Below are 13,074 nucleotides of genomic sequence, written 5' to 3'. Positions count from 1 at the left end.
CATCCTTTTGTCATCGGAGATTACAATTATTTTTAAGATTTGTACCTTTGCCCTCCTTCACTGTCCTGGGGGCACTGCTTGCTTGCTTCCACACCTTGTTGAGTTCATGATTCCACCATAGGCTCTTCAGTGTTACAATTGCCTTTCACTACAAATATGTACTAAGCACTTGGAGAACTTGGCTGGCAGCACTTAGCACTCTCATAACCTAAATGTTCCCTCTGTAAGAGATCTCCTTAAAATAGACACTGTAATGTAAGTTAAATTCCACCTCAGTTTGAATACTGTAAGTCATTTTGTGTCTACTAAATTTCAGTGTAGAAGCACTTTTTTTTCATTCTTACCTATTGTGAAAACTGCCTGTGTGTGCAATCTTATACTACAATTGGTATCCTGGGACTCCAAGGAGTGGGAATCGTATTTCTTGCTCTATGACAGGCAGAGCTTCAACAGTAATTAAAATTAATGTTTTCATTATGGGTAGGCCATTTACGGAAATCTGATCTCATCCAGGCATTTGCAAGATAATACAAGCCAGTTATAACATCCTAGAGGTTGTGTGATTTTTTTTTTTTGAAACCATCTCTACAGTTATCTGAGCTCCTCTAAAAACAAAAGGTTGTTTTAAAGTCCATACCAATTAAGATTTCACCACAGTGATGCAAAGCAGAAGCTGATTTTCAACTTTGTTTTGTAGTAAAAGTAGTACTAGGAAATGCTTTGAAATAAAAATGTTTTTTCACCTCCAGTACAAGTGGTTGTGAAAACAAAATGTCACTGCATAAGAAAGTCTCTTTTCTTAACTTTTTAAATATAGACTGCTTGAATTAGTATTGTGAGCAGTTAAGCAGCCTCTGGGATTGCATTGGATTTGCATTGGTAGTACGGTAATGCAGTGGTGGCCTCTGTGTGAAGGACCCAGCAGCTGCCCCGTGTCACTTAGGAGTCAGTTCCAAAACAAGCCAGCTGCTGCCCTGAGCTGGGCTAGTGAGTGATGCTGGTTGTGCCTCATTGATAACATATTTATAGAGAGGGCAAAAAATGTTGCAACTGTGAAAGGGAGAAATAAGAAGATGTGAGGAAACAGCCCTACAGCCCCCAGGGTCAGCACAGAAGGAGGGTAGAAGGTGCTCCAGGAGTGGAGCAGAAGCTCCTTGCAGCCCAGGAGAGGCCCATGGAGAAGTAGGTTGTCCCTCTGCAGCCCACAGGCACTGTGTAGAGATCTCCCCATGCAGACATGAAGGAGTCTGCGGTGCAGCAGTGGATGTGTCCTGAAGGGCATACAGCCCAAGGAGAGCCCCACAGCCTGAGCCTGAGCTGCAGCTCATGGAACGGAGCCTGTGGTGGGGAAGGGCTGAGGGAGCTCTGCCCTTGGGGGTTCATGCTGGAACAGTGCTTGAAGGGTGGTCCCCATAATATGGAGCTGTGTTGGAGCAATGCATGGAAATGCATGGAAAGCCTGTGGGAAACCCACACAGGATTGGTTCAAGAAGGACAGCATCCTATGGGAAGGACCCCACTTCAGGCAGAGGATGACCATGAAGGAGCTGTAGAGATAAAGCATTATGGACTGACTACAGCCTCCATTCCTTGTTCCCCTGAACTGCTTGGGGGGAGTTGAGTCTGGGAAGAAGAGCAGGGGGGAAAGGAGGGAAGGTAGTTTGAATTTTGTTTGTTTTTTTCAGTATCCTACTCTGTTACTAATTTGCAGTCAATTAAATTACTTGACAGTAATTGGTGAGCAAACTCCCTGTCTTTATCATGGCTGTGAGTTTTTCATCACTATTCTCTCCATCGTAATGAAGAGGGGGAATGAGAGCAGCATGGTAGGCACCTGGGTGCCAGCCAAGGTTAACCCACCACAGGGATATACTGTCTGGAGAATCAGTGTCTGTAGTGCATCTGAATGATTAAGGGTTGGTTGTTTGTTTAATCCCATCTTTCATCCAGTAATCTCAGAAAAAACTGCTGTCATCCTGTTCCATTGAAATGAGAAAACATGAGTTAAGTGCCTGGAACATTGCCGAGACTGTAAATGAGCTCTGCAGCAGTGCTGACAGCAATGATAGCTGAGGGCAGTCTTGTGCATGGTCAGAAACTGTCTTCCAGATCTTAGAAACAATTTGTAAGGGAGGATGGGAACAAGTTAAGTAAGCCAAGAATATAGAGAGTCTGGCAGATAACTTTGTATGTTTCTGTGATTTTGAAAACTGTGAAGAAAGTTGGCTTAGAAACTGTTTATCTCTAAAGCTAAATGCTAAATATGTTAAAAAAAAAAAAAAAAAAAAAAAAGATGATAGGACACAAACGTTGTACTACACAAGAGTAGCATGTCCTTTTCATTTCTCATTACCTCTAGTGTTTGTCCAAATCTGTCAGCATCTACTTACAAAGAATTGAGTGTGAATCAGGGCTAGATATCATATATAAACTATATAAAGCTGCTGTTACATAATGTTGTTCTTGGAACACTTCTGGTTGTATAATCATCTTTCCTAAGAATAGGAACGAGGCCCTGGCCAGTATTTTCTTTTTATTATAAAAATGCAATCAAATAAATTGTGGATAAGGTGTGATAACCTGTAGTGAAATACAATTCTTCTGCTGAAAAAAGTAAAGAATAATAAATTAAAAAAAAAAAACAAAAAAAAAAACAAAAAAACAAAAACCTAAAGATACCATGTATTTCAGTGGGTAGAAGCTTTTCACACTGACTGTCAAAATATGAAGGAGGTTATTTATGTTCTACCGAAAAATGATGCACTCACTTATGGGCAGGCACTTTGTACATGTAAGAGCAAACAGATAACGCTCAGAGCTTCTTTTGTATTTAGTGTTCAAATTGCCCTAAAATTATTAAATGCTTGTTTCCTAGTAATCGATTTTTCTCCTATGGTGCAAAATAACAGCACGGAGGAGAACTCTCGCAGAGATTGAGTAGTATTGAGGAAGGTTCAGGGGCTTCAGCTTGCTTAAGCAGTACTAGAGTTGTCTGTGGTTCCTTTGTTCTTTTTGAAGACTTTGAGGTGGTTGTAGAGATCATCATGATCTACAGAGGTGATGTGACTTGCAAATGAGAGGTGATCCAGCTTGCTCCTTCAAACTGTTACAGTAATTTTCTATTGTTCCAACTTACTGTGGAAAGGGCAACACAGTGAAGAAAGAGTACAGTAGATCAGACTCTATCAGTCTTCCATAGAGGGATTTCCATGGAGGGATTGGAAAGGGAGATGAGGGAGAGAGTAAGGCAGAAGGAAGGACATTGCCAGATGGTGAAAACATCGTACAACACTACCTTCATTCCTAATCCCTTGTGAACTGGAGTCTGAGAATTACTTTTTACTGTGCATTATCAAGTGACTACAGTATACTTACTGGAAGTATCCTAAGGCTTGGAAGTCCTTTCTGTGCCAAGCGGCAATTAATGGCTTGTTTCACATAATACATGCGTCTGTGTCATCTGATAATAATTTGTATTTCATACATTTTTTCCTCCCTCGTTTGTCACAGTAGCGGTAATAAATGAATGGACTGATTATGAATCATGGAAAGCTTGTGGGTGAAGTATAAATAGAAACCAATATCGACTGGTTTTCAAGGCTGAGATTGATCACAGATTCCTTGGCCAGATGTGCGAGACTGATAAGTAGTCCATTGGGCTATGCCTCTGGTGCCAACTGTTGCAACTTTTCAGGAGGAAGCAACTAAGTTCCTTGATATTGCCAACCCCTTTATTCCAGTAGCGTGGTGCTGAAAAGCTTCTGATATCTACTCTAAAAATGAAAAGAGAGGTAGCTGAAAATGCATGAATGGGGAAGAGAAGCATTAACAAATGAAATTTAAATTTTCTTTCTTTCTTTCCTCTCTTTTGATTCAAGGTCTTGCTCTGTATAACATATACCTCCACGTTTGAGCTGAATGGGAGCTCAGTGTTGAAGATTGCTGAGGTAAGTGCCTCAGTTGTACCACTGTTGGAGCCATTTAATGTTTCCCCTCCAGTTAGACTGTGTCTTCTGTGTGTATCCTGCCTGCATCTGAAGTAGTCCAAATCACAGCTGCCATCTTAAGGGCTCATACTACTTTGTCTAGTATGAAAATACAACTACAAAATGTACAGAACTGGTGGGCTTGCATGAGAAGGCATACTTTTTGAAATTGACTGATGATAGTGGACTTGCAGTACTATAGCATACAAGTCCTCATGTTTATTTTGTTTTGCATTTTGCAATAGGAAAACATCCTTGTGTTCTTAATAATGCAGTATTGTGCTAATTCTGGTGCAACCCTAATACTACTGAGTTTCAATAAAGGATGATGTGTGGACTACAACATGCCTCACCAGCAGAAGTGCCACAATATGCCCTCTAGTTTTGTGTTTATTTTTCCTAATACGTCCAAGTAAAGATTTTATTATGCCTCTGGATACGTGGTGTTATCTAGGTGCTACTAGGTGTGTCTCCCCTTTTTTCCAATCAGATTTTAGTCTGAAAGTCTTAAGTTGTAGAGGAGCTTTGGCTGTAGAAAACCATATGTGTGCAGTTCTACTAAGCGAGCATTTCTGTATGAATTGTGTAGCAACCCACTGGACTGTAGACTCAAGTTAGAGATGAGACACAGAAATACTTCATTCTCCTGCACAGCACACATGGTTATGTACAGAATGTTTTCTGAAACTATATTGTTAATGTAGGGGAGAGCTAAATGAAGCCCATGAAATGCCCATGAAGCAATATAAGGATGACGTACATGTCCTTGCAGTTTTTGCATACCATCTATTTCCTCCCAATGTGTATGCTAACTGTTCTTTTTGAAAATAAAGACTTATTAGTTCTTAATATTGCCATATTTCAGACCCAACCACAACAAGAGGGTTCTTTAAATGTTCCTTGCTAGACTCCCAGTGAAATTCGTGCATGTAAAGCCTCAGAGATGAAGTTTTTACCATTTGTGAGGGGAGTTTTTTTTGTTTAAACAGATGTTCTGCCCAACTCATCCCTTGGTTTCTTTTTGCTATGTGAGGTTTCCATTTCCATAAAGTGTGGCTGTTTTTGGAAGTCTTTGTAAGCCCACCTGTCAAGGTTGCAGCAAGATTGAGCTGAACTGGTATTTAGAGCCATTCAAACTGTTTTACTAAACCCTTCCTAAGTTAACATCCCAAACAGAAGAAAACAGATTGTTTCCTTGCTGCAGTTTTTCGCAGCAAACTTTCCAACATGCAGGGCATGAGATGATTAATTCAGTTTAGTCCATCTCTGCTGCAAGCAAAGAAATCTGACTTAGACAAAATACATGCTGGGAAAAGCATTTAATGGCTCTAAACCCTTCTGATTTCAGCATAAGACTAGAGGAAAATGGTCAGTCAGTCATGATCTGTGTGCTATGAACTGCATCAGAAATAATGTTTTCTGTTTTCTCTGTAAATCTGGATGACAATAGACCTGCTGTTCATTTAAAACATCCAGAAAATATTTTTTCATTTATTGAAGTTGAAGCCTGCTGTTGTAGATACTTGCAGTTCACTTCCCAAAAGTCCATCCCAGCTTTTAAAAATCCTTGCTAGTATAGTGGTATGAGTTACCACAATGATAGTTTTCTTTTTCTTTTAAAATGGGTCAGATCCATGATGAGTGCTGTTAAGAACTGCCATCAAAACAAACAAAGCTTTTAAATCCCCTACGGAATTAGAATGAACCATGATAGAGAACACTAATGTTTTTATTTGGTATGTTTGGAGGTACAGGTATTTTCTCCACAATCCCTGAGAAAATATTGTTTCACTGAATGCTTACCTCTTTCTATTTAGCAAATCCCTTCAAGCAATACCTCAGGTTCTGTTCAGCCAGGTTTTAGGTAAGGCAAAGACTTTATCAGTTGGACTCAGTATTCCTTTCTACCTGAATTCTACAGTGTATAGGCGGTAGGAAACAGATAATGATTTCTGAGTTCAGCATTTGCTTAGCCCCAGCATTTATTGTTCTGACTTGCTCTAATATAAAGATGGCAGAGAGGAGCTATGCACTTCACTATCCCTGCTATTTGGCATTTCTTTTCAGGTCCCTTACTTTTCCTAGCCTGCCCTCTGTAGCAAAGCAGGAGCTACTGCAGGATTGGAAAGATGCTGCCTGTGTTACTGGTGGACCTTCAATCTGGGGATTCACTGTGACAAACAGGGCTACCACCTGGTTGTTTTGCACTGTCTAGTCATTCTCAATTAATATGTACAAATCAATAGCGCCGTGAATCTTACTGAATATTTTCAGCCTAAAATGAATGAAGCATCCAACAAGAAGAGTACTACATTATATGGTTTAAGTATTACTAGTAATGAAAACAGATTAAATCTTGCTATGTGAAACTTCTCATGCTTGCCTGGACCACTACAAGAAAGTGTAACTTATGTTCTAACCGTTGTTTGTCATGTGTGTATTTGTTACTTCCATCTACATGTTGAAAGTTTGTTTGGTTCTGTTGTTTCATTAGCTAACCCTTCTGTGTTTTGCTCTTAGTTGTGTTTTGCATGCAATAGAGCTGGAAGTCCCCGAATGCATGAAATGATCAAAATGTCCATTGCATACCTCCTTGGGGCCCTGAGCTCTCGAATTTTTACTGGCAATCCTTCATCAGTGGCTTTTCAAAAGGTACCTTGCCCAGCCATTTCAGAATGCACACCTTCCATAAGATCAGAGCTCACGTGGACAGTGCTGTCACTCTTTCACAGGCATGGGGAGGGGGGAAGAAAAAGATGATATCAACCATGCTCTTACCAGAAAGTCAGCCTATCTCTGAGAATGGCATTCCATCAATTAATTCAGGAACTCTAGAAAGAGAGATTGAGAACAATTGTTCCTCCGTGTCCAGCAGCTCAGCAGCATTTGGAATGGTATGGCCTCTCTGACTCTTTGTGGTAAATAGGCTTTAGGATTCTTTGTTCTCTGGAGGGTGGTAACTGAATGATGGGAATAGTTGATCCTTTCTTTTAACTTACAAAATCACCTTCACATGCCAATTGCTCTCAAGATCAATAAAATCCTTTCTTTTGGGAGGGGATTGGAATCTTGAGAAAGAGCAGTAAGAACGGAGAGACTGCCGTTTGTAATGTCCTATCCCCTGGATCCCAGCTGTATTATGCTTTGGTAGCTATTTGTGTAACATCTTGAGGCAAGAGTCCAACAGAATTTTGGTCACAACGCAGTGTCAAAAAACTGCAAACAGCTGAGCATGGAGCTGGGAACTAGATGATACACTGATGTTCTTTCATTGTAGGCTTCTCACTGGGGTTCTCCTAGCTAAGGAAACTTTAGGCTGATTGCCAGTATTTAAAAGGCAAATATTTATGTAATTTATGGTGTATCACAATAGTATCTTCTGTAGTAAGAAAAGCCATTTAGAGGCTTTCAGATGTAGATGTATGTGCCATATTGAATAATAACTGCATATGTGTATACATATATGCTTCAGTATAATAGAACCATAGGATGGTATCTGTTGGAAGTTACCTTATATATCATCTAGTTGCAACCCACTTGATCAGGCTGCTCAGGGCCCCATCCAAACTGGCTTGAACACCTCTAGGGATGGAGCATCCACAGCTTCTCTGGCAGCCTGTTCCAGTGCTTCACGACCATTCTGAGTAAAGAATGTCCTCCTAATATCTAATATCCCTCTCTTAGTTTAAAACCACTCCCCCTAGTCTTGTCTCTGTAAGACTGTGAGAAAAGTCAGTTTCTCTCTGTTTATAAGCTCCAGTTAAGTACTGGAAAGTTTCCCCAGGACCTTCTCTTCTCCAGGTTGAACAAGGCCATCTGTCTCAACCTTTCTTTATAGGAGAGGTGCTCCAGACCTCTGATCATCTTTGTGGCCCTTCTCTTGACCAACACTAATGGCTCTGTATCTTTCTTGTGCTGGGGGCCTCAGACCTGGACACAATACTCCAGGTAGGGCCTCATGAGGGCAGAGCAGATGGAGACAATCACCTCCCTGTCCCTGCTTTCCATTCCTCTTCTGATGAAGGCCAGAATAGTTGGCCTTCTGGGCTGCAAATGTGCGCAGCTGGCCCTCATCAAGTTTTTCTTTTACCAGAATCCCCAAGTCCTCCTCAGCAGGGCTAAACCAGGTTCTTCTCTCAGTCTTTACTCAGGACAGGGATTGCTCTGGATGAGGTGCAGCTCATTGTACTTAGCCTTGTTGAACCTTGTTAGGTTCACGTGGGCACACTTTTCAAGCCTGTTGAAATCCCTTTAGATGGCATCCATTCCTTCTGTCATATTGAATGCACCACTCAGCTTGGTGTCATCTGCAAACTTGTTGAGGGTACACTCAATGTCTGTGTCACTGATTAAGATGTTGAAGAACACTGGTCTGAAGATGAACCCCTGGGGGGGCACCATTCATGGCCAGGCTCCACTTAAGCACAGAGCTAAGGACTGCAATCCTCCAGCTGTGACTGTCCAGCCAATTCTTTAGCCCCTGAATAGTCTACCCTCTGCATCCATGTTTCTCCAATTTAGAGATAAGGGTGTCTTTTGGGACCGTATCAGAGACCTTACAGTAGTCCAGGTGGGTAACATCAGTTGATCTTCTCTTGTAAACTGATATAGTCACTGTGTCATAGAAGGCTACTACGCTCATGAGGCACTATTTGCCCTTACGCTAATTACAGAAAAAAGATGGGCGAATACTTATTACTAAAACAACAACTTTAAAGGATTGGAGTGTATTTACATATACATTGTATCATACAAAATACAGACTTGCCAAGCGATAGTTGTGAATAAGTCTCTAGAAAAGATCAATCAAACTAACATTTGAAGATATATTTTTGTTTAAGTGCAAAGCAAGTGCCAAACTCAGTTGGGCTTGACAGAAGGGGAAGATTTTTGCCAATTTTGCCTTACCATTCCTGCAGCTGTGAGACTTATTAACTAATGAGCTGAATTTTACTTGGTGCTGTTTACTCAGTTACCCATATTGCTGAAAGCTTTTCATGTGCTAATAAAGCAATATGGAATAACAAGGCAGGCTGACTATCTGCATGCAAGAGACCTTGGTATCCTCTTGAAGTGTGTTACTGGTAAGTTACAGTTAATATCTACGTATTGCTATCTTGTTTCTCATCAGGTTTGCATTGAGACATATGTATCTAGCTGTCACCAGCGGAGCATTAACACCGCTGTGCGGGCAACCCTCAGCCAAATGTTGAGTGACTTGACTTTACAGTTACGACAAAAGCAAGAAAATATGGTGAGCCTTCTGGCATCAACAAATGGTTCCATTCCATAGCTGCATACCGTTTAGTTTCTCTGAATGCAGTGCACTGTACTGGTTTATTGTGCCTTATGGAATTTATTTCAGCCTTCCACAACTAATCCCATTTGGAAGCTTTGTTGGGCTCTGACTTTGTGCCTGTCTTAGAGCAGTCTATCAGGAAGGCAACTCTCACATTGGCGGCTCTATTTGGCCGTATTTTGTTCTCATTCTGTTAAACAAAAGAGGCTTTGTTCTGATGTCAGACTACTTTGACCTTTTCCTTTTCTATCTTTTATTTTGTTTGCTTGTTTACCTGAGATTTGTGGAAATCCTTTCACCAAAATATCCTACGTTACAGATATTTACATCAACCGAACAAATTCTCAGCTGTTGAAAGTGTAATTGAGTTTTTTATTGCTACTCTTTTTAATGAAGGTAATTTAATGGAATCTTTTTTCTGCTCAGTTGTTAGCAAAAATATTACTTCTGTTTATTGCATTATTAAAATCCATGGGAGCTGCTTAAGTGAAATCCCAACACATTGTCCGCAAAACTGTAAATGTTCTGGGCATATCTGAAATGTCATTGGCTTCTTAGATCTGTTTATGCATATTTGTATATAAAGAAAGAGGTACTAATTGTAAAGGTCAGATTATTTTCCCTGTACCTGTTTTGGGTTAAGGTGACCACTTCTGTTTTGGAATGCTGGACTAGATTATTTTTATCCTAATAAGTACCTGCAGAACTGAATTCATAGGTTTACTTAAAGTTATTTTCTCTGTGTGCTAAGTATGTTCATTTTACTAGCCATAATACTTGGGGGGAGGTGGGGGGGGGGGGGGAGGAAGAAGGAAGATTGTTGTTTTAGAAGTTGAGTTTGGATTTCTGCTCTAAATGCAGCGTAGGTGAAGGTATGTGAGAACTGCATTGATAGAAGGAATCCTATACCACAGCTGAGCCAAATGATGTAAGAGGTCATTTCCAATTCCCGACTGTCATTAATTTGTGTATTGGCACTGCAATATTAATGATGATGGTGTGATAAACTCTCCCATACTCAGAGGATTTGGGTTTCTAAGTATCTTGTGAAGTCTAAACTGTGCTTTTTTTCTCAGTTATTTTTATTGAGACCTACATGCCTAGTTATTGCTGTGTTTTTGTAGATGTAGGAAATCCCTTAAGAGTTTACAAATCCCACTTCAGCTAAATGAGATATGAATTTCTTAGATCTAAGTGATTGTTTAAACATTTCGTAAGGTATTAAGTTTCACTTAAACAACAACAACAAAAAAATAAAGATAGAGGGCATGGATTTGTTAAGAAAGCTCTGCTGTTAAAGCATTGCTTGTACGTTGACTTTTCTGCTACATGCACTGATTATAGCACATCTATCTTTTCTCAACAGACAATTGAAAATAATGAGGCCCTGCAGAAATTCAAAAGTCAAGGTATCTGTACAGCTTTTTTAGTGACTCCTTCCAATCCAACTTATTAATTCTTCACTTTCCATTCATCAGCACACGGCTGTTGAAATCACAGAAATTCCGTCTTCAGGATCTTTTACCTTCTTCATAGCGTGTTACTGTTTGTGTTACTTGTGGTAAGAACTGAAACAGCACTGTTAGCTCCTGATATTGGCAGTAGTGCCTTCATTTGAGCCATGTTAACAGCATTGCTCTCCACATAGTTATAAATGGTTGTTTCACAGTGCTAACTTCTTTAATTAAGGTGTTTCAGAGCTCTGGAGAAAGAGTTAATAAGTGGATTCCCAAATTGAAGCAGACTCATAGAGCAGGATGGTAGAATCTGGAAGTGGCTGTGTTTGCTGTATTTTGGGTCAGGGATGGCATTTGTATAATGGCAGCTTTTGAAAGCACGTTACTAGCGAAGTTATACTTGCCAAATTATAACCTTACAAGAGAGTTTTTCTGCTCTCATTCTGGCTTATCATCCACCGTCTTCCCTGAGAGTTCAAAATATTCCCTGCTTTTGAATTTTCTCACTGGATTTCTGTAGGACAACTTGTGTGGATGGAGGCTAAAATATTGAAAGTGAACAACGATCCCCTTTTAAGATCTCTGTGGATGAGAGAGAAGCTGTATGGGAATGCTGCAGAGATGTTTAGCTCCCCAGAGAAGTACTGGAGCTAGTCCCTTTTTTATAGTTATTATTTGCTTATTCTATTACCTGAATTGAATTTCAGCTAACCTTTTCTAAATGCGCGTAAGCACCAGTGCTCTCTCTGGATTTAATACTGCTGCTTTGTCATTGTATGGAGATCAGTTTCCAATCTAGGACTTTTTCTTCTGCGTCCTGTCTGAATTTTGGCTGCCTTGCCTATTGTTTATATGCTTTGACCAACTCTGAAAGTCCATGCAGTGATTTGAGGTTGTAATCTCCCTGCAAATATGTAATGCCTCTGATCTTTGTCCTTTTTGGAGGTACTTCAGCTGAGTCTCTTTGTGACGATGTTGTATCTGTCCTCACTGTGCTCTGCGAGAAGCTCCAGGCTGTCATAAAGTGAGTTATTTTAGTTTATAATTTGAACTTGTTACCTGGAGATTGGGAGTTTCACTGATATATGTGATTGTATTGTCATAGTTCTAAGATTATGGAATAAAACTGTGATTAAATTGTTTGTGATAAGAAGTACTGTTCATAATGCATTAATTTAATTCTCACTTGAGATGAGAAGCTAATTTCACTGTTTAGCACTGTTTAGCTTTAAAGAGCTTCCAACAAATCTAATCTGTAGATAACTTCCATACAGTAGTGAAGAGCTTGTCAAGGGACAAGTTTCCTTTTTTTGGCTTGCTGAATGTCATGAAAGCAATAATTGTAAAGAGAACAATTACAGTGCATGTGGTGAAATGTAGTAGAACTTGTAATATCTAAGTGAACAAAATACACTGAGACAGACAGTGACAGAAAATTTAATTTCATTTGAAGTGCATACATTCTTCACAGATTTCTTTACTTACTGTCATGCATAGATTGCTCTGAAAGTAATGCCTCCTATTTATTTCCATGGAAACTGCAACAGATGCACAAAGAGCACAATAACACTATTTGATAGAGAAAATTCTCAGCTACAAAAAACTATTTTTCAACATGATCGCTGCCATTAGCTATGCTTTTTTTCTAGTGGTGGACAAGAGCATGTGTGCTGTGCTTCTAAAAATCTGCACCAGCAGAGGTGACTCTCTGTTTTGCAGCTGTTGTGATGGCATTGTTGCTAGGAAAATGTTGCCCACATTTCATCATCTTTCATCAACTTGAGTGGATGGAAGCCAGAGGGTGCCAAATCTGGGCTATATGGTGGGTGTGGCAGGTCAGTGCAGCTAGGATTGGCAGTCCACAGTTTTCAAACTGATATGAGGCCTGGCATGTTACAAGAGAAAGGCTGTCTTCTTTTCTGGCCTGACTCTGGAAATTCAAGCCTTTATCAGCTTGGTCAGCATCATGATATAATGGTCAATTGATTGTTTGTCCAGGTTTTGAGAAGTACAGAAGTCTTCCAAAAGACAGTTCACATCTCCTTTACCTGCTGAAAGCTGCATCTTGTATTTTATCTTCCATGGGGAATTTACATTGCCACTCCATGGCAATGGACATGGCATGGACAGCCCTTTTGACTCTGTCTCATAGTAGTAACGTCACATCTCGTCACCAGTAATGATGTGATCCAGGAAGCTGTCACTTTCTATTTCACATTGGTTCAATAGGTCCTGACAAACTCACATACTGTGTTCCTTCTATTCCTGTTTGAGCATTTGTATGACCCACTTGGTGCAGATTTTTTGATGTTCCAATGTTGCCAATCGTTTC

General features: G+C 40.1%; 1 protein-coding gene across 1 annotated transcript in view; it reads left to right on the top strand.

The window, feature by feature from the left end:
• ARFGEF3 (ARFGEF family member 3) overlaps positions 1–13,074 on the top strand; it is a gene marked incomplete at both ends in the record, with an annotated part of 80,075 nt that overhangs the window by 28,954 nt on the left and 38,047 nt on the right. The window contains 5 exons of the mRNA XM_079532687.1: positions 3,879–3,947; positions 6,507–6,638; positions 9,118–9,240; positions 10,652–10,694; positions 11,688–11,766. Coding sequence (XP_079388813.1) covers positions 3,879–3,947; positions 6,507–6,638; positions 9,118–9,240; positions 10,652–10,694; positions 11,688–11,766 — 446 coding nt within the window. The remainder of the gene's footprint in view (positions 1–3,878; positions 3,948–6,506; positions 6,639–9,117; positions 9,241–10,651; positions 10,695–11,687; positions 11,767–13,074) is intronic.

The sequence above is a fragment of the Tetrao urogallus genome (assembly GCF_951394365.1).
Source record: "Tetrao urogallus genome assembly, chromosome: 2".
Lineage (NCBI taxonomy): Eukaryota > Metazoa > Chordata > Aves > Galliformes > Phasianidae > Tetrao > Tetrao urogallus.
This window is presented reverse-complemented; position numbering and strand designations above follow the sequence as displayed.